General features: G+C 38.0%; 1 protein-coding gene across 1 annotated transcript in view; it reads left to right on the top strand.

The window, feature by feature from the left end:
• Positions 1–20,181, top strand: part of ADCY2 (adenylate cyclase 2) — a 204,580-nt gene that overhangs the window by 163,872 nt on the left and 20,527 nt on the right. Inside the window, 4 exon segments of the mRNA XM_030239642.2 lie at positions 4,608–4,745; positions 14,586–14,705; positions 18,418–18,602; positions 20,097–20,181. Coding sequence (XP_030095502.2) covers positions 4,608–4,745; positions 14,586–14,705; positions 18,418–18,602; positions 20,097–20,181 — 528 coding nt within the window.

Below are 20,181 nucleotides of genomic sequence, written 5' to 3'. Positions count from 1 at the left end.
AGTGGTTTTAATGATTACCCCCACCCCTCCAGTTCTGCTTCCAGGGATTCCCCAGATTTTCAGCAGTACTGAAATGCTGCAGTAGCACTACATATGGGCTGGATCTGGACTGCTCAAAAGTGAAATGAAGTTCAGGAAATTTATTATTCATACAGAAAATTACTATTCAACAGTGTATTTTTTCATTTTTTCCAAGGAATATCTATTCAATGGCTTAAAAAGTTTTAGGGTTTTGTCTCAAGTTTTCCTTTCAGGACTCTCACTGGCTTAATAAATAAGGTGGGAAGGGCAGATGTGCCAAATAAACAGGGGTCTTCCCCCTCCAGAACTCAGAGCTGTGCATTAAAGAGACTGGTAAGAAATACATCACTCTGTTGTGCTTCTGTTTGACAAGTGGAAGGAACTACCTAGAACTTAATTTTAAAAGTTGCACTCTTAACATAACTCACATTGTTCTTCTGGCTAGAGCCATCAGTGTCTTGTAATTTTAAGAAGAGCAATGGAAACAATGGAATCTCTTTATTGACTAATCACATTGTCTGAATGATATATTGTTTCCTGAAATTTATGTTGTTTTCCAGCCTTTTCTAAGTGATTAAGTTGGTCTTTTTTTTTCCCTTAATGATAGCAGGAAAACATTTTTGTGAAAAAGTGTATAAAATCAGTCCAGTAAGTTCTTCCTTGCTAAAACATATTAGAAAGGTCAGGTGATATTGTTCAAAAATCTTGTAAGCAAAGAAAAATTGGAATTATTGCAAGGCATTTTAGTACAGAAGTTACATGAGCCTGTACCTGTTTTCCAGGCACTATGAAAACAAAGGGAGTTCTCAGCAATACATGCTGTTCTCGGCATGGACATTGCTAAGTAGTCTCAGCAATTCTATACTGTAATTTTTTTCAATTATTACTTTCAAATATGAAGAAAGTTCAAATTTAACAATTGGAAGCATTGATGTTAAAGTAGAAAATTTTGAAAAGTCACCATCATTTGATGCCGACGTTCTTGTATTTAGATACTGGAGTTCAGCAGAGATTTTTCTGTGCGAAAGTTAATTTTATCCTCAGAATTAAAATAACAGAAGTTGTTCATATGAGTAGAGAAAACTCAATTTACATTGTGTAGCACTACTAAAACATGAAAGCACCTTTTTTGCAACATTGTTTTGCATTTTTTACTGTGCTGTGATTTTTAAAGTTTTGAAATTCAAAACTGCTAGAGCTTGTTGGGTCCAGTGGAGATCAGGAGCTGGGAAGTGCTCCTTCCTGATCCACTGAAGCAAAATTGGATGGAATTCAAAACCCAGGGAGGGGATCCTCCTGTCCCACTCCCACTGAAGTCCAAGGTGCAACCTGTAGTGAAGCTGGGCATGTGTTCCCAATAGGAAGATGGGCATATGCCATACACAGAGGACCAATCACAGAGATCCACGGACAGAACAGCTCTATTACAGCACCCACGTAAACATGATCTACACTGATGGTCTAGATCCTTCTTTCTGGAGGATCAGGTCTCATGGGATACACATTTCCTGACTGTCATCATCCACAGGCACACTTTCACTCGTGGGTCTGGCATGTGGAGTTTTACTCAATATCCATACCCAGGCCCTGCCCCCTTTACAAAGTGACTAGCTCGACCCTTGGGTCTTTCCAAATGTAGATCTCCTACTTGCCAACAGTTCTGTTTGAATTTTCTTTGTGGTTACACAAGCTCCCCCACACATGCTGTGGGTCTCTTCAGGGACTGGTCTGAGACAGATCAGCTCCTGACACCCTCAGTTGCTCACCTACATGATCTCTCTCCAGTGGCACCCATCCTGTGCCCTTGCCATCTAGTCCAGCATGAACTTTGCTGCCATTCACACACATGCAGGCTCAGAATAAGGACTGCACTTACACAAAGGATGGTTAGAGACAGAATTTAAAAATCTGCAGTAGACTCATTTAGAAAAGTTTTCACCTGCATCCATTTCCTTTTATCCCTTCTCATCACCATCTACCTATATGTGTACATCTCTGATCCACATTTACGTCTTCCTTTCCTTTCCTGTGTCCCATCCCCGAAATGCCATGGCAATTTTCCCTTAGGATATACCATTGTGTTTTACACAATTCCAAATTTCTGCCCACTAGCAAAATTACCTATCCTGTGCTAGCCTACTAGCCTTTTAGGCAGGAGTCACCCTGAAAAGGCAGGGCATCCTGGAAAGGAAGATTTTTCATTGAAGCTTCTTGGTAGGTTTCCCATTAGAAATCATGACTACAGCAACCTCTTTCAGTCATCTTAGAAGCTGCAAATTCAGTGGCTTCTGTTGATGATTTTACTCATCAACTGTCATTGGCCTTTTGATCATCACCATTTGTGTTTGACTTGATCAGCCCCTCATCAGGTAGCATAAACCCTGTAAAATTCATAATACATTATTTCTTGTTTAGATTATATAATTTATTTCCATCATTAGCCTATTTTCTTGGAGTTTCTAATCCTAAAGGCTTTCCTTGAACAGTATGTAATGTAATGTAATTCAGAAAGAGCACAGTGTACAGCTTTATATATATTTATATATTTTTATATATATATCTATATTATATATATATGTATAAAATTTCTCAGCTATTTTATATTCCTAGTACTTTCTCAGTGTACTTGTCTAGTTTTCTGTGTCTAATGCAATTTAAACTCACCCAGCTGCTTTTAAATTTCCAAGCAAATAACGGAACAATGTAGGTTAAGTTGTAGTAAAGCTCCAGGTGAGCTCTTATACAGGTAAAGAGTAATTAGGGCACGATTTCATGACTGTTTTAATTTGCCATAAATCCATGCTCCCTGACTAATTGGGTTTTAGGCAGACTAGACAGATAACTGAATGATTCATTCTCACACAGATCCATTCCCTGCATCCATTGGAATACTTCCCTCCTGTAGCAACAGCAGCAATCAATGCTTTGTGCTTTTTACTATATTGAAGTGGGAGGGATGACAAAACTTTTGTAAAATCTATGTGTAGTTTCAAATTATCTTGAAATTTGAATGTACTTAGGGCTGAAGAACAAGGCTGGGGAGTTCAAAAAGGCTTTTGAGCATGAAATTTTTGTTCAAAAATTCAGGTCCTTTGAGTTTATGTTTTTGGGTAGGCTTTTAGTAAGGGAGAGAAGTAATGTTTGTATAAAAGCTGCCTGTTTTTTTCTCTTTTTTTTTGTCCATCGTTAAGATTCCAGTGATTGTTTTGACCTTCCTGGAACTGAATTCAGAATCTGTCCGATTGAGTATGCAAAACTCCCTGTCATAAAAGGAAACAATATATATATATAAAAAAAAGCTCTGAACATACAATGTATTTGTCCAAATAATCTATAATTAGGAGCAAAATACTTACGTGAAGTATGATAAAGATTGTCATGCAAAATGCACCCCACGTGTAGGGTAGTGGTGTAATTTAGCATGATGTGCTGTAGCTATTGAACCTAAACAAATAGACCAGTGCTGTAAATTAAGTCCTATGTTTGGTACTTTTTCATGCTTGAGTTCCCATTTTTGAGATTTCCTGAGCTTGTATCTCTGCTGATGGCTGGGGCAAGGGTGAAAACAATATGCAAAACCATCTTGGACAATATTAAGTAAATAGAACACACACGCTGAAAAAAACAATTATTTTTGTGGGATTGTCATGTTCCTTAAATTTTCTTTGCCTTTTTTACAGGGGTTTCCATAAAACTGAATTTGACATTTGGAAAGGGCACAAGATGCTTCTAGGCAACCTTATCTCCTCATTGCTAAAGTTTTGGGAAAATTAATGTTTATTGGATGCGTCACAAATCGTTGTTTATTCTCTGTGAGCCTCTTGTGCCTCTAGGCACTATGCATGTATGAATGGAGACTTTGCAATGTCTTCTTAGAAGCAGATTAAACGAGTCAGAGTTTTTTATTGTTAATTTCTGCCACTATATAAGAAAATTTTTCTATTCAGTTTTTCTGTCAAATTTTTCATCCAGTTTTTTATGAAATGCTTATTTGCCTTCTAGATAGATTTAGGGAAGGTTGATTTGCTCTGCTGAGTGATTTTCCATTTAAAATTAATTATCAAATAAGACTCCAAAAAGATGAAAGAAAAGCCTGGAAGCTTTCCTGTTCTGTGGGCTGCCAGGGATACATCTAGCCTTTATTCTGTGTCAAAGACTTTGCAGAGTCATTATTTACATTTTGAAGTTTCCAGAGGCTACTAAACATGACTCTTTCAATTCAGACAAGGCAGGTCAGTCCATTTTCAAGGGTTTTGATGATGTTAAAGGTAATGACACTGTTGTCAGCTCTGTATTTTGCTATTATTAGTAGCATATATTGAATGTTTAGTAAGGTACTTACAAATTATAATTAATTAATAGAAGTGATTTTATGGCAGATATTTTAAATAACTTTTTCTTTATGTTCATGTTTAATCATGATCTGTCATTCTCGTGAGACTGTAATAGTTAAATACATCTGTGCAATGTTGTAAGATTATTACTGCCCTCAGTCTTGAGATATCTTAATTCTACCCTTATTTATACTAATCAAATATACTAAAGATCTTTTTTTTTCCTCTCTTTTCCAAACTGTTTGTACTTAGCAATGTAGCAAGAAAGCATCAGCTTCATTGTTGTAGATCCTGAAATCATCTGGAATAATTGCAAACTGTCCTTGGCCAAGGATCACTCTTACATTGACAACCACTGCTATAATAATAACCATGGCTGTATTCAACATGGTAAGGGAAAAAGGGGTATTTTTTCCTGTTTTTTTGTCCGTTTAAGATTTGTTTTTGTTGTTATTCAGTATTTGTTTAGATCTTAAATTTATGGCCTGTTGCTATGCCAGGAACCTGCGTGATAATTGCCAGAGACAGGAATGTAAAACAGAGCAAAAGAAAACATACTGAGTAATTGAGACCTCTGCAAACAGGATGCTCAACAAGAGCTCAGATACTGGATAAATTTGTTAAAGGAAAATATTATTTATAATGAACAGAAAACAAGTAAATCTCAGGTTTGAATTGCACAAGTCCCTTAGTCATCTGTGCATTGCTTACAAAAGCAGCATTGCTGAAAGAATTAAGTATCTCCTCACAGGATTTGTGGGAGACTTTGTGTGAATCAAACTAAGCTTTATTCAGTTTTGTGATGCTCCTCTGCTGACCCCAAAATTATAATAATATATAAATTATTGGATTCACGTGCTTGTCTTTTTTTAAAATAAGAAAAAAATTCAAAGTTATGTCAAAGCTTCAAAAGTACTGACCTACAAATTCATTAGGGCTAATGTTTACTTAAGTGATTTCAACCTGTGCTTTTCTCTCCTAACAGAGAAAATCTATGGAATTTTATTATTCCTTTGCAACTATAGAGTAAATCTGTCATTAGTTTTCCTAAAGCACGAATCTTAATGATCTCATTTAGTCTGAAGGCTCTGTTGTCTAATGGGATGAGCAATACATGGGATCAAAAGTTTTCCTTTATTTTGTCCTGTTGGCTAAGGTGGATTCTGTTTGTAACCCGTGAAAGGGTTCCAGTTCAGTTCTGCATCTGCAAAGCGGGAATTCTAACATTTATTTAGGCAATGTTTTCATCACAACGTCAATGCATAAATATTCACTTTTCAAGTGAGTGAGGTTCACATTTCAGTGCTTTTGAAATTGCAACCCTAATGCTTGCTTGTGTTGCTGGTACTTTTGTTACTTAGGATTTATAAAGGACTTAGAGATTGATAATACCTACAGTGTTTTATTTTGTTTTCCCACATTTCAGGGGACCCTTAATGAATCATTTGTTACACTAAGTACTAAACTTGTACAGATGATGTAATGTGGGCTTTTAAACGTGAACACTTGAAATCGCTGGTAGAGTGTTCTCTTCATTTTACTGTTAAATTTTTCTAGTCTTGTTAATGTTGGTTTTCTGTTCTTTCTTTTTCCTGCTTTTTTTGAAGGAGAGGAGAGAAAAGAAATACAAAACCAATTCCATTTCCAAAATCTAAAATTCACCTAAGTGAATTTAGTGTGTAAAGGTGGGAGAGGGGAAACGCAAAGAAGCAGTGGCTGAAAATAATATAAAACTGAATATAAATTGACTTTTCATCAGTGAAAGCAGTTAGCAATAGAAACAATTATTCTGAAAAGCTGTTGATTCTTTATTAGCTGAAAACTCTTTTTGAATTATATCCTTTAGCCATGCAAAAGTTATACAACAGGAAAAAACTCAGATTTAGTAACTTGTAAAATGAAGATCAGGGTAGATTTTCTCTTCTTTTAAAACTCTGTAAATATATAAGAAGAAAAGAAAGAACCTGCTTGGGTTTAAATTATATGTTGAGTTAGACTTCATATATATGGTCATTTGTTAAGTAAAAAAATGTAAAAGGAGATTTGGTCAGCAACTGTTTTTCACTTAGACTAAAGTTCTATCAGTGCTTGCAGCACACTTCAAACTTGGCCTTCAAGTAGTAAAAAGACAGTCTAGCAAAAAAAAAAAAGGAGTTGTTCCGTACATAATTTTTAGAAAAAGGTTTTCATGTCCAGTTTTATTGGCTCATGTTATAGTAATACATTATAGGCTGTATTTTAAAGTCTTGGTGCCTTATAAGCAATGTTACAGAGTTACAAATACTCATGTTCCATGATATTCATGAGATGATAATTTTAAGTACAATTCCCACCTTGAAATTAAACCTTAATAGTTTGACTAGCAAAAATGACTTTAAATGTGATTGTGAATTTTGCATTAGCAAATTGTGGGAGAGACTCTGAAGTATCATTATTATATCTCCAAGCAACATGTACTTAATAGCAGAGTCCGTTAACAGCATTTGCTTCCATGAACCATTTCAGTAGCAAAAGGCAAAATGTACCCATTAAGATTTAATGGAGATAAAGAGTGTCTCACCATGCCACACCTCATAATTCATCATTAAGACCAAAATGCCAAGTAAAACTCAGTCTTCATGGTCAAGGGAGACTGGAGGAGAAGAGTGGGAGTGCAATTTTATTTGAAATTAGCTGTTTCAGTTGATGTCTAAATCTCTTGTTCAGGTTTGAGATATGTAGTCCTGATCAGCAAAGGGAAGTTAAAAATATGTTAATGTCACACAAGTATCAAATAGTTCTGAGCTGGAGGGAGAGGGTAAGCATTAGATCTGGTGCTAGATAGACAGTAAGACATCTGTCAGTGGCTGAGGAAAGCTGTTTTTGTCAAGCTCATCTACCTTAAACTGATCAGGAGAAAGTATCCTGTGCATGGAGCAATACAGGAGGCCCAGAGAGACAGTAGGACTGCATGATTGTGAAGGGTTAATACTTGAAAACTGAATGAATGACTGCATACAGTACATCAAATGATTGTGCCTTATCATCCTCTGGGGTTCATTAGATCTCGAGGAATAGCATGTGATAAAACATTCCTGCAACAGCTCTTGGTTTCAGTGACTTCTGCATCAAATATATGAATGGTTCTTGGAACAAGCAACAACATCTCAAGCTTTTACTGTCCCACTAACTCTTAATACTCCAACTACCAGCTTTAACATTCGGGTTCATAGAATCATTGAACAGTTTGGATTGAAAAGAATCGTAAAAAGTCACTTAGTTCACCCCCCTCTCCCCACCCCACCCTGGGCAGGGACATCTTTCACTGAATCAGATTGCTCAGAGTCCTGCCTAACCTGACTTTGAGTGTTTCCAGGAATAGGACATCCACCACCTCCCTGGGAAACCTGTTCTGGTGCCTCACCACCCTCATCATATGTTTCCTTATATCTAGTCTGTTTTAGTCTGAATCTACCCTGTTTTAGTTTAAAACCATTACCCCTCTTCCTGTCACAATGGACCCTGCTATGAAGTTTGCCCCAATCTTTCTTAGGCCCTTCAGGTACTGGAAGGTGCTCTGAGGTCTCCCTGGAGACTCCTCCAGGCTCAACAACCCCTGATCTCTCAGTCTGTCTTCACAGGAGAGGTGTTCCAGCCCTCTGATAATCTTTGTGGCCCTCCTCTAGATGTTGCTTGTTTTCCTGTCTTGTCACCAGTGAATTTTAGCAACTCAAAATACGCGTGTTTAGGAATGTGAATACTGAGAGAAGTTTGAGTATTTTTGCTCCATTGGTTATTGTACATCTGCGAGTACATCTGCGAGCCCAAACTGCCTTAAATGATACAAGTATTGGCCCCTCTAAGTCGTGAATGATCCTGTGTTCAAATAATGACAAATAATTAATCAAACATGCTTTCATTCTCATTGTGGAAAGTTGGTTTTTTTAACAGATCTTCCTTTTAGTGTAGCTGACCCTTGGCGAACTTGTATTTTTAATTGTTAAGCTTTCTGGCAGATGCAGTTTAATTACACATCCCACAGTGCCTGGCACACTGAAGACCCTGTTTTGGAGGGCGCCTGATGCATGTCTTTCAAGAAGAATAAACAGACACTGTCTAGAGGTTGACCTGGCCAGGGAGTTGGAAGGAGAAAGCACAGCTGAAGAAATGTCATTTAAGTGGTACTTGCAGGACCCAGTCACAAATCTAATCCAGGATTTAAGGAACTTAAATCAGTATCAGTCTAGGTACACTGGATTAGCAGAGATGCACTAGCAGGTGAGACACTGCTCTGAGATCATGTCTACAGCAGTTCTGGTTTCTTTCCAGGGTGTGGGAAGAGATAGAGTCGTACTGTCACTGCCTCTATAGTGAGCATCTCTCCATATCGCTGTAAATACAAAAATCACGCTGTCTGAGTCTGTAAAGGGCCAGCAGGCTCCTCATCTTTCCTGTTGGTGGGAGCTTTGAACAAGGCAGTGACATGCCACTACATATTGCCTTTTCAGGGGGCTAGGAATTGAGTACATGGTTGCACAAAGACAGACATGCATTTTCACTTGGCACATAAACTTCCATAGAAAATAAGTTATTGAGCAACTTTAATTTGGCCCATTTATGCCACAAGACACCAAATAACACAGATGCATGAGCACTTTGATGTTAAGAAGCGTTGTACCCACTCAGAGGACAAAAGCTCTAAAATTTCTGCTAAATGCATTCCAGTACTCACTGGATTTTCATTATCCTTTTACAACTTACCAGTATCTCAGCTTCACCTTTATTTGGTAAAAAAAAATGCATAATAGTCTTGATAGGAACTTAGCATTCCAGGCTGTCCTTAAACCTCTCCTTTTGAGCTTGGGAAGAGGGGGATACTGGAATTTGTGATTCTTCACACTATTCTTGGGGCATTCTTGTGAGGATATGGGAATAAAACTGAACTGCCATTTTTCAAAGGAAGCTGTGAAATGCATTCTACACCCAAGTACTTTCATACCTCAGTGAGAAAGATGGCTTCTTTTTTAATGAGATCTAAACTAGTGTATTATGTTGTTGTTTTCAGACATCAAAAGAGAGGCACTAATTTGCTTATCCCATGTTGTGGGGCGAGGGTCTATCGCCACATGGCTCCCACTGAAAGCAGTTCTTTTCATCATGTGAGGCAGAAAACTCAGAGCTGAGGATTGCAGGTCACGTGAACACACGAAAAGAAAACACTGTCAGAATATATGAGGTTAAAATAAGAATGTAATGGTAGCATGCTCAGACGTTCCCTGGCAAACATTGGTATTCATAAAAAATACTGCTTTCATTTGAGTCATTTGTGTGGGTGTGACTGCTTAGTAGGACTGAACCTACTCTTACAAAAAATACTATGTTGAAGAACAATATGTATCTTCAAAGCATGATAGCAGATGTAGGTAACTGATGCGAGACAGGAAAGACAAGTGCAAACACATCATTCAGAAATAAGTGTTGTTTGGCTCATGGCAGGTGACGACACTTTGATGTCCTTTTTTTCCTCCTTTTTATATTTATTAATATATGCATAGATATACCATATTTCATACAGTTCTGTGTATGCAGGTAACATAGGTCAGAAAGGCTTTGTGCAAGGTTCAAAACCCAAATAAAAATGCTATAATATGAATTAACATATATAAATATGCATGCCATATGTGTTTCTATAATATAATTGTGTTTGAGTTCTTCATGTTATATAATGTTTGCTGTGGGGACATGCAAAAAGTGGGATTCTGTAACTAAATATTTCATGTTTACAGAAAAAGTATATGCACTGTTAGTGGGATGTGGTTCTCTTGGCAAATGCCCTTAACAGAAGTTATTAAATAGCTGGAGGCAGGGAGGGAGAGTAAATCCTCAAAGCTGTCTGAAGGGCTTTTGTCCGAAGCTGTTCCTGTTAAAAGAGGCAGGCAAGCATCAGCTGGCTTAAAAAGTAACCAAGCAACTTCAGAAAAAGCTTAAGGAGGAAATAGTGTGAAAGAAGTATAAAAGAAACAGAATCACAGAATGGATCAGGTTGGAAAGTGTCACCGACATGTTTTATGAAAAATCTTTTCCTTAGGATTTTTCCCCTCCTGAGAAACTGAGAGGCCTCAGGAACAAACTGTAAACAATTCTTATCTGCTGCTGTGGAATGCAACAGGGGGAATCTGTGATTGGCCTCATCAGGCTGTTTCCAATTAAGAGCCAATCACAGATCACCTGTCCGGCCGGTCTCGGTCTGAGAGAAGACCTTTGTTATTCATTCCTTTTCTATTCTTAGCTTAGCCTTGTAGTGAAATCCTTTCCTCTATTCTTTTAGTATAGTTTTAATATATTATCTATCATATAATAATAAATCAAGCTTCTGATACATGGAGTCAACTTTCTCATCTCTTCCCTCATCCTGGAACCCCTGTGAACAAGACCACAGGAAAGGACCCCAGTGGTCATCTGGTCCAACCTCCCTGCTCAAGCAGAGTCATCCTAGAGCACACGGCACAGGATTGTGTCCAGACAGTTCTTGAACATCTCCAGTGAGGGAGACTCCACAGCATCTCTGGGCAATGTGGAAATGTGTAACAGGAGCAGGGAGCTATGAGTGGAAACAGATGACTGTCAAAAAACTGTTTTGACACCGTAATAAGTCACCTCTCTGGCATCACACCTCTGCTTCAGCCAGCAAGAGCAGCCTGCCTGTCAGATACTGTGAGCTGCCTGCCATGCAAATGGGCAGGCAACAGCACGGGCTGGGACAAGCAGGGACCACTGCTCAGATTTGTCCCTGTACACAAACCTTCAGGGCTCTCTCTCCAGCATGTGCATTGACAGCTTGCAAGGAGCTGCACAGGTGCACACAGAGTACCTGCATCTCCTTTCAGCAGCGTGTGCCAGTAGGGGAACCTGCATTGCCAGAAGCAGGAGTGTGTGCATTTCACCCCCACATCCTGTGGGAAGTGGCAGATGTGCATGTAACTCTCTTCATGTGCACATCATTAGAGCTCTTTGGGATCGGTTATAGAAGGATGTTTCAAAATCTGTAGGTGTTCATTAACATTTTGTAGGGTCTGTTTTCATGGTTTATCTGTTATATTTCTGATACTGATCCTCGTCTGAAGCAGCGTGGGGTATTTCCCTGAGGGGAAAAGATTCAGAGGATTCCACACTCCTCCTGACCTTGTAGTTCACTGATGGCAGGTTAATTATATGCAGTTTCACAAACACATTTATGTTGGCAAAGCAAGGGAACGCAAAAGTGCAACTTCATAAGCACACATTAGTGCCAGCTTGGTGTTGGTAGTAGGTGGCCTATTGATAACCTTTGCAAACCCACAACCTTGGACTTCTGTTGAAGGGGAGTTAAGAGAGAAAATGGCTTCAGACTCTTGTCTGCAGAGCTATAAAACATAGCAAAGGGCACTCAACACAGGTGGTGACATGGGAAGTTGGATAGTCTTCAGAAAGATAAAAGAAGTCACTGTGCATGTACAGTGCTGACTGCTGCCAAGGGGGACTGTGGTTCTCTGTCCTTGGACGTTTCCAAGACCTGGCTGTCCAGAACTGTAACTGAATGACTGACCAGATCTAACATTAGTAAATCAATAAACCATTTTGACCCACATTTAGTTGCTCTGAGCGAAGCAGTTCAGGTTTTATCTGTAACAGTAAAGACAGAAACAGAGAAAGAATTTAGAGGTGGGTTACTCAGTGACTACCTGCAGGGAACAGCCTGTGAGAGGGAGGTGACCTCTGGAGTTCCACTCAGGTCAACCACATGTGGCACATGTGGATTTTCATACTTAGTGTGTAAGAGAAATTATGAAATTTGCTAATCCATTAAGGCGACAGTCAATGTCTGTGAGGTAAGGCTTGGGATTTTAGAAAGGAAAAAGTCAGGAATGGATTTGAGAAAATAACTAGGATGAAGTTTAGTAGTAAAAAGCTCAAATTATGGTTGGTCTGACAGATTAGTGACAAGAAATTCTGATACATGTTGGAAGCTCATCAAATGGATAGGCAATGAGTTCAGGAATCAAATTAATTAGGTGGGTTTAATGTCAACTCAGCTGAATCACAATAACTGTCCATTGTGGAAACTCAGCACATCACTCCTGATGTCCAGAGCTACTGAGAGAACCCTTGGGGGGCTCGGGAGTCTTGGAATGTTGCCAGAAGCACTTGGTGGCTTGATTTTGATCCATCTAGGGATGTGCCACCTGTGTATGAGGAAATGAAACCTGTGAGAATCACTCAGGTGTGAATGGTGAAGGGAAGACATAATTATAGGGTAAAACACAGATTTTGGGGTTTTGGTACGGGGGGTTATGGAGACAAGATGGAGGAATCAGGGTGTGTCACAAGGCTCTTCTTTCTTCTTCTTGTCATCCATCTTCTGTGGTGATGTTGGCACTTGTGGATTGGTCTGGGGTGAAGGTGCACTTGGTGACGAGGTGATAGGTATTGGGAATGAAACATAAATATTGTGTACATAGTTTTTGCTATAAAAGACGCGACCGCCCCATGGGCGGTCAGAGTGCCTTTGGCTTCTGTGCTGGTCAGATCCAGGTCGGGCAGAGAAGGAACCTTGTAGATAAGAAACAATAAACAATTCTGAAGACTGAAAAAGCTAGAATCCAGACTCGTCCTTTGAGGCCCAGCGTGCAAAGAACCATCCTACACGTGTGTGGGCGCAGATACGGACAGCCGAACCCCATAATCACGTGACTGCTTTTAACTCATGGTAAGTATGAACTGCATTTACCTAGGTGAGTCCCAATGAAGGAAGGCCACCTCACATTTGCGAGCATGATGTTAATAGTTGGGGTGATATCAATGTACAGAATGTGTTAAGCTGTCTGAGCCCCAGCTGCATGAGATACGGTGAGCTAATAAAGTTTTGTTGCTGTGAGCAAAGGAGCATTGCTCTAGATATCTAAATTCAGTTTTTATATTCAATTCATTCAACACATATAAATACCTCTAAGGCAGGTGTCATGACGTTGGCATCAGGCTCTTTTCAGTGGTGTCCAGCAACAGAACGAGGAGCAATGGCCATAAACCAAAACACAACAAGCTCCACCTCAACATGAAGAAGAACTTCTTTACATTGAGGGTGAAAAGGTTGCCCGGAGAGGTCGTGCAGTCTTCCTGTCTGGAGTAATTCAAAACCCACATGGACATGCTCATGTGTAACCTGATCTAGGTGACTGTGCCACGGCAGGGGTTTGGACTGGAGGTCTCCAGAGGTCCCTTCCACCCTAAAAATTCTGTGACTCTAGGATGTATGATAATATATTTTCTGCAGAATTTGTATTAGTGCTATTGCATGACTCACTGATGAAATCTGGGAAGTGTGTTGGCAGTTTTGGTCATCCAGAAGGTTGAATGGAAAGAAATATGTATAGAGGGTGACTACTAGACTAACTAGAGGAATGAAGAGCTTGTTTTCAGGGAGGAAACAGGATTGATTAGCACAATGAAGCCTGAGATGACACTAATATTAGGATTTTAAATACTAGGGAGAGGAAGAAGCTGTGTGAAAACTAAAGGATGAGATTATGACCAGAAGAAAAACAAGCAAACTGGCCATGAATAGTGATTAAATGCAGAAACAGCTTAAACGTTGAGATTCGAACTACTGGAATACATGTAGTCACCAAAATCTAAATTGTTAAGAAAGCACTGGATCACTGCATCAAGGGGGTCTGTAGGATGTTGGTTTCCTGTGTGATTACTGGCTGAATTTGATGCCCCAAGAGATAACTGGATCCACTTTTCTGTTTCAGCTACATTAGTCCCGATATTAATGTCAGCATTATGATGTTATTGTATCTGTGTAAACCAACTTGTAAAGACTTCTTATTCTTTCTTTAATTCTTCCTTTGTTTAAATAGCACATTCAGTTGAAGTAAAGCCGGGAATTATTCATATTGAGTTTATTTCTTTATTGTCTCTTGGGTGTGTGAGCTTCTGGTATATGAAAGTAATACAACAAAGAGCCTTTTGTCTTTTATTCAAGTAGAAAGTGTCAGATGAAGGTTAGCACAGTTGTTTTTGTTTGAGAATGCAGGAATCATGGTATGTCATCTTCCCTTTTCTATTTCAAATTAAAATATAAAAAATAGCGAAATACCAAAGTTAAATGGTTACATGTAAGGCTTTCTCTTCTTCCCCCATTTCTGTTCTCTATTTTGACCTTAAACAGCTGTCATGCTAATGGATTATATGTTGATTTTTTTTTTATAGTTTTTCCTGGATAATGCTGTGATAGCTTTTCCCTCAGTTCTTAATTCATCAAATGCAAGTTTTCCTAATTCAAGTAATCAGACACGGTGGTGTATACAAAATAACTGTTTTTTCCTACCGGTAAGTTCATTTCACATTTCTTTGTTTGTTTACAACAATTATGCTAAATTGACTGTTACCAGATCTGCTTGAAGTTAAACACCCACCCATTTTTGAGACTGCAGTAAAAGCCTGATTTTTTTTTTTTTTTTTAGTCAGTTGCAACTGCATTTGAAGTAAGTGGGAAGTTAAATGAGATTAGTTCTTCTGAAAATAGAGGTTTTAATGAATGTCAGGTTAAAAAAGCAGGAAACAGCATAATAACACGGAATCTTAATTCACCCATGCTAACACATTACAGTATATCAAGGTAACACACAGCATCTGCAAAACAGACTGTGCACTGTAAGCCATGTTAGTCTGCAGGCAGGTTTCCCATGGTGGGAATATTTTCAGGTGGCTGACCTGAAAATACTCACCGTTTCCATCAAATGTGAAATTGTCACACTTCTGTCATTGCATATTTTAGGAAAGCTGCTGTTAGAGGGGTGGAAATAAAACTCTCATGTGCCACTATATAAACTGCTTCAGAGACCTGAACTGATCTGAAGGAGAGTGTGAACAAAAGCACAACAGCACATGCAAGAGGAGGAGGAAGGACATTGCTGCAAAAAAGTGGGACCTGTGTCCTGGAGAGCAGTGATTCCTAAAAGGATTACAAAAGACCTGCAGTTGAAAATGTCAAGCCATATATTGTGTCAAAATAGGTCAGCTGGGTTTGGGTGAATAAGCTGGTGGCAACAGGAGGAAAAGGGAGTTTATTTCATATCTACGGTGAAATAATGAGACCATTACCAAAATGCTGGGTCCTGATTTAACAATTTATAGCTTTTAAAGTATTAAAACAAATTCTTTAGTCTATGAAAATTTGTCTTTGATAGATTGGCATAAAAAATTATGTTAAAATTTCACTTCTGACATTAATAAATGAAAAATTATAGTTAGCTAAAGATTTTAAAACTTTAAAACATCTCTCAAATAAGCATTGTTTTCATCCCCAGACACTGCAAATATTGTAGCTGGAAAAAGCTTTAAATTCCTTTTGAGTTACCACTTTTAATTTTTTTCTTTAAAAAATTTAAATTTTTTAAAATTTCTCTCTTTTCACTCTATAAGATATTGAATACTTAGGCTGACAAATGTTTGTTTCCTTAAATTAAAAATTTGTTATTTTGAATCTGTGTGTTAGTTTTAAGCTTTGTTCATGTCAATAAACTTAATGTGATTTATGATAGTAAACCTGACATCTATTGACTGTGTCATCTAAAATGAGTACATAAGAGCTTTGAGAATTACTTTAGCTCCAATTGATTTAAGTTCATTTTGAAGCAAAGCAATTTATTTGCCTCCTTCTCTACCCTCAAAATAACTTTTTTGATCAGTTTAGCCTACTTTTTAAAAAGACTTAGTAAAGATTCCTCAGTAAATTATAGCAACATTTTTGTGTTTAGTTTAGGTTAGTTTTGCTATGATGCTTCTGTTGTTTCTGTGTAATAGAAGTTGATGTGTATATCTGCTCCTGGGACAAAATACAGTCCTGTATCAGTGCTGCCACCTCCACATGTTAAATAAATAGAAGTTATAATACTGGCATCTAAAAGATGCAGTTTTGGAATATATTTTATTTGACTAGGAAATGTGTTACAAACACACAAAATTACTTTGTCCTCATGTAATTTTTTCTCTATAGACATAAGGGAGTAGAATTCCTTCTTAGTTCAGTGAAAATCTTTATACCCACCAAACTGCAGGTCTTAAATTTTAAGAGAAGAAACCAAATGCAGTGAGCTGGATCCTAAGTGTGCACTACCCTGGTGCAAGACACCAGACCTGTGATCCCAGTAAGAAAGACACTCAGATTCTGTAAAGTGTTGGTTAAAATACCTTTATTAGCTAGCACAAGAAATAAAAAGAGAATAGATGGACTTATGCCCCTTTAGATGCTGAGAATCTTGATTCATACAGCATGAGGTGCAGATTCTGTCTGTGGAGAGGTTACCCAGGATTTTCCTCTTTTGAGCTGTTGGAGTATTTTCTTAAAAGGGAACATTTATATTCACTGCTTCAGCTGTCAGACAAAAGGGCCTCCAAGAGAACTTGCTGTTGCACTGTTGGTGAAAGCCAAAGCTGCAGAGGAGGCATTGCTGGTGCCAGGTGGGAGCTGCCTGCAGGCTCCTGGGTTGTGACGAGTTGGCTGAGCTGGCTGAGGTTATCCTGGGGCTGGGGGATGCCCTAAGCAGACCAGGGGCCTGCACCTGCTCAGCTTCACTGCTCTATGGATTGCCAGACTCGCCAGATCTGCTTGTTGCTTACTGAAACGCTGCACTGCAATGCAAGGTCTGCATTCTGAAATGTGTGGCTGTGCCACTCTTCTCTAATTCATCCACCCTTGTCTGAAATTTTCAATCTATTCTATGTACTCATATGGAACACTGTCAGAGACTGTTCCACTTGAAAATTTCTGGGCCTTTGTCAAACAGTATTCAGTTGTGGGTTCAAGACTGCCTCTCCTTGTTTCTTTTTGGAAAACTGATTTCAACACTAGCACGCCTTACTGACTGAAAAAAAAGGATGCTGCTATTTTTATGTAACCATGAATTTGGACTGTGACCTCCTCTGAAATGCAGCTATCAGAGAAGTTTTATGTTTTGGTGATTCTGAACAATAGTTCTGTCTATTTCTTATTTCAACCAGATCTTTGAGCAAATTACAGTAGCAGCAAAGATTGAGATGGCAGATAAATTCTGTCTGATGGGTGCTGTGAAAATTATCCTTCTTAGTGATCCTCCAAAATTAGTATACAGTGATTCAGGGTCTGTCAAAAGTGCTGCCATCAACAAGTCAACAGTAGTCTTAAAATAGCATGACTAGAAATAGAATGCTTTGTAGTTTAATAAAAGAAACTTCCTTGCAAGGTGCAGGACTGTAATTTTCAGGAAGCATTTCTGGCAAAGGGGTTGCATATTAAAGACTAAGATAATGATTCTAGAGATTATTCCTGTTTTAGCATTAATTTTGATGTCGTAATCAGTTTCCAGGAAGTATTAGAAGAAAATATTTTTCCAGGAATTTAACTTAAACTATACATATTTTTGTTGATATGTATGACATAGGAAACAAAAGGCTTTTTTTTTTTAGCAATTGAATGTGTTCTTATACAGTTATTATTCCACAGGATTTGAGAGAAGGATTTTTTATATTTATATTATGCATAGGCCCTGTTTATAGCTTTGTATTTTTCCTATACTAGCTGTTTATAAAATTGCGTATCTATGAGATTCATGACTGTGTACTGCATCAGTTTATAACAGCTGCAAATATAAGCAATGAAATTGTTGCTTCAGGCCTTTAGACATTTAACCTTGACCCAAATGCTAGCAAGACACACAGGGTAATCCTGGGACTCAAGCATGAATGAAAATTTTACAGTGGAACAGGAGTAAATCTTATGTCAGTCTGCTGGCAACAGACTCCTGCATTAGATTTCAACACCAGTAGTGGTATCCCACAAATGTAGATGAGTAAATCAAAAGTGTCAAAGGGTGAAAATTAAAGAGCATCAATTTATTTTTATTGGCTGTCTATAAACCAGTGTCCCAGATTGTGATAGATTGCACACTTCAGTGATCAATCAATGATTTGTTTTTTAAAGTAGCCCAAGCATTTTATTATGCATGATTTCCTACTCAAGAGCCAAATTCTAAATATTTTCCATTTGATTTCTCTTTGCCAGTATTTTATATACAGCTGCATATTAGGGCTCATTTCCTGTTCTGTTTTCCTGAGGATAAATTATGAGTTGAAAATGGTAATAATGTTGATTGCATTGGTGGGCTACAATGTTATCCTTCTGCACACTCATGGGCCCATGCTGGATGACTACAGCAAATTTATGTATGCAATGGCACCTCTTAGAAGGTAGGTGGCAAACTCCAGTCTTTCTCAAGTTCAATACTACCCATGGTAGCTCTTATGTCACGGAACACACGTGTTTGGCAGTGTAATCTGAGTCACAATGTAAAATCATTGTCATGCTGCAGCTGATATTTGATTTGATGTCACACCTCAGAGCATTAGAATAAAAGAAGTCTGGACAAGGCATTTAAATCACACACTATAGGAAATAGAGTATGGTTTAATTTGCATTTTTGTCACAAAGGACACTACAAGAAATCATCACCAGGTTTGTTAAGGACTCAGGCTGCACATCATTAAGGTTTCTAGGGCATATTTGCTACAAGCTGAAGAAAATCAGCTTCCCCAAAACTAGTATATAGTCTGAAATGCTTACAAATAAAGTCTTAGTGATTGAACAAATTAGTAGGCCAAGAGTATTGATATTTTTTTATTTTGCTGTGCCTGTGCATTTGTATCTAAAGTTTTTAGTGAGACTGCTGAAATCTTTGTTACAGCTGATAATATGTAAGACCAAAATTATGACTCCAGTTTGTGTTAATGCTGTGTAAAATAATTTTTGAACAGCTGTAATTTCTACCTCATTTTTAAAACAAAGAGGTGATTCTCTTCTGTGTAGGCAAAGTGTAAGGCATATGCCACTCCAGAAAATCTGGATATTCAGATTGTAGTTTCAATATCATTTTTCCCATACTGTAACAATCATGGAAAAGGATTTAATCTGAAAATTTTGGGGGAAAAAAAAGTGTATGTTTTCTTTGCATGTAGATCTAAAGATGGAATGAACAAACCCAAGTCTTTGTTTCCATTTTATTAATGGAAAGAATATGTGTGTGATGGTATGGAGAACCAGGGGACAGGATAGATTGAGCTTGTGCTTCTGGCAGCTTTGATTTTGTCAGCCAAGTTCTGCGTCTCTTGGCATTTTCCTTCCTAAATCTTTGACTAAGGTTCTTGTTTCAGAGGCATCAGTAGGAGAGTTCTAGTGTGAACTGCTTATGATTGCCTTTAGTGACTTTTGCCAAAGCAGAGTTTTTAATAAACTCTTTACAAGATCTAGTTTGTGCCTCCTCAGGAGAAAAGGTATTTTGGGAGATAGGTGCTTTAGTTTCTTTTTCTGCATATTCATTGGATATGGTCGAGCTCTCCACAATGGAAATAGTGTTATTGCATTAAATCTGGTTTTATTCTATTTGTATAGAATAAGCCACAAATGCTCTCTATTTGCAAGTAAAAAAGGACATTATTTTTCCTAAATCCTCATCTTATTATTGGACCTCAAAATGTAGGCACATTTGCAGAGAATATTGTAGAGGTAATTAAATCTACATAATATAAATAATCATATTTTATAAAATAAGATATTGAATCATATTTAAATGTTCTTAGTTTATGTACCAAAAGTAGTGCATATAAATTGTGGTCTTATTTTTGTGCTTGAAGTAATATTTGTTTAACTTTTGAGCAGCCTGCTTTACTTATGTTTTTATTTTATAGGCCAGGAATACTGAAGGACCTGAAGACAATGGGCTCAATTTCCTTGTTTATATTCTTCATCACATTACTGGTTTTGGGTAGACAG

The sequence above is a fragment of the Serinus canaria genome, chromosome 2 (genome assembly GCF_022539315.1).
Source record: "Serinus canaria isolate serCan28SL12 chromosome 2, serCan2020, whole genome shotgun sequence".
NCBI lineage: Eukaryota > Metazoa > Chordata > Aves > Passeriformes > Fringillidae > Serinus > Serinus canaria.
This window is presented reverse-complemented; position numbering and strand designations above follow the sequence as displayed.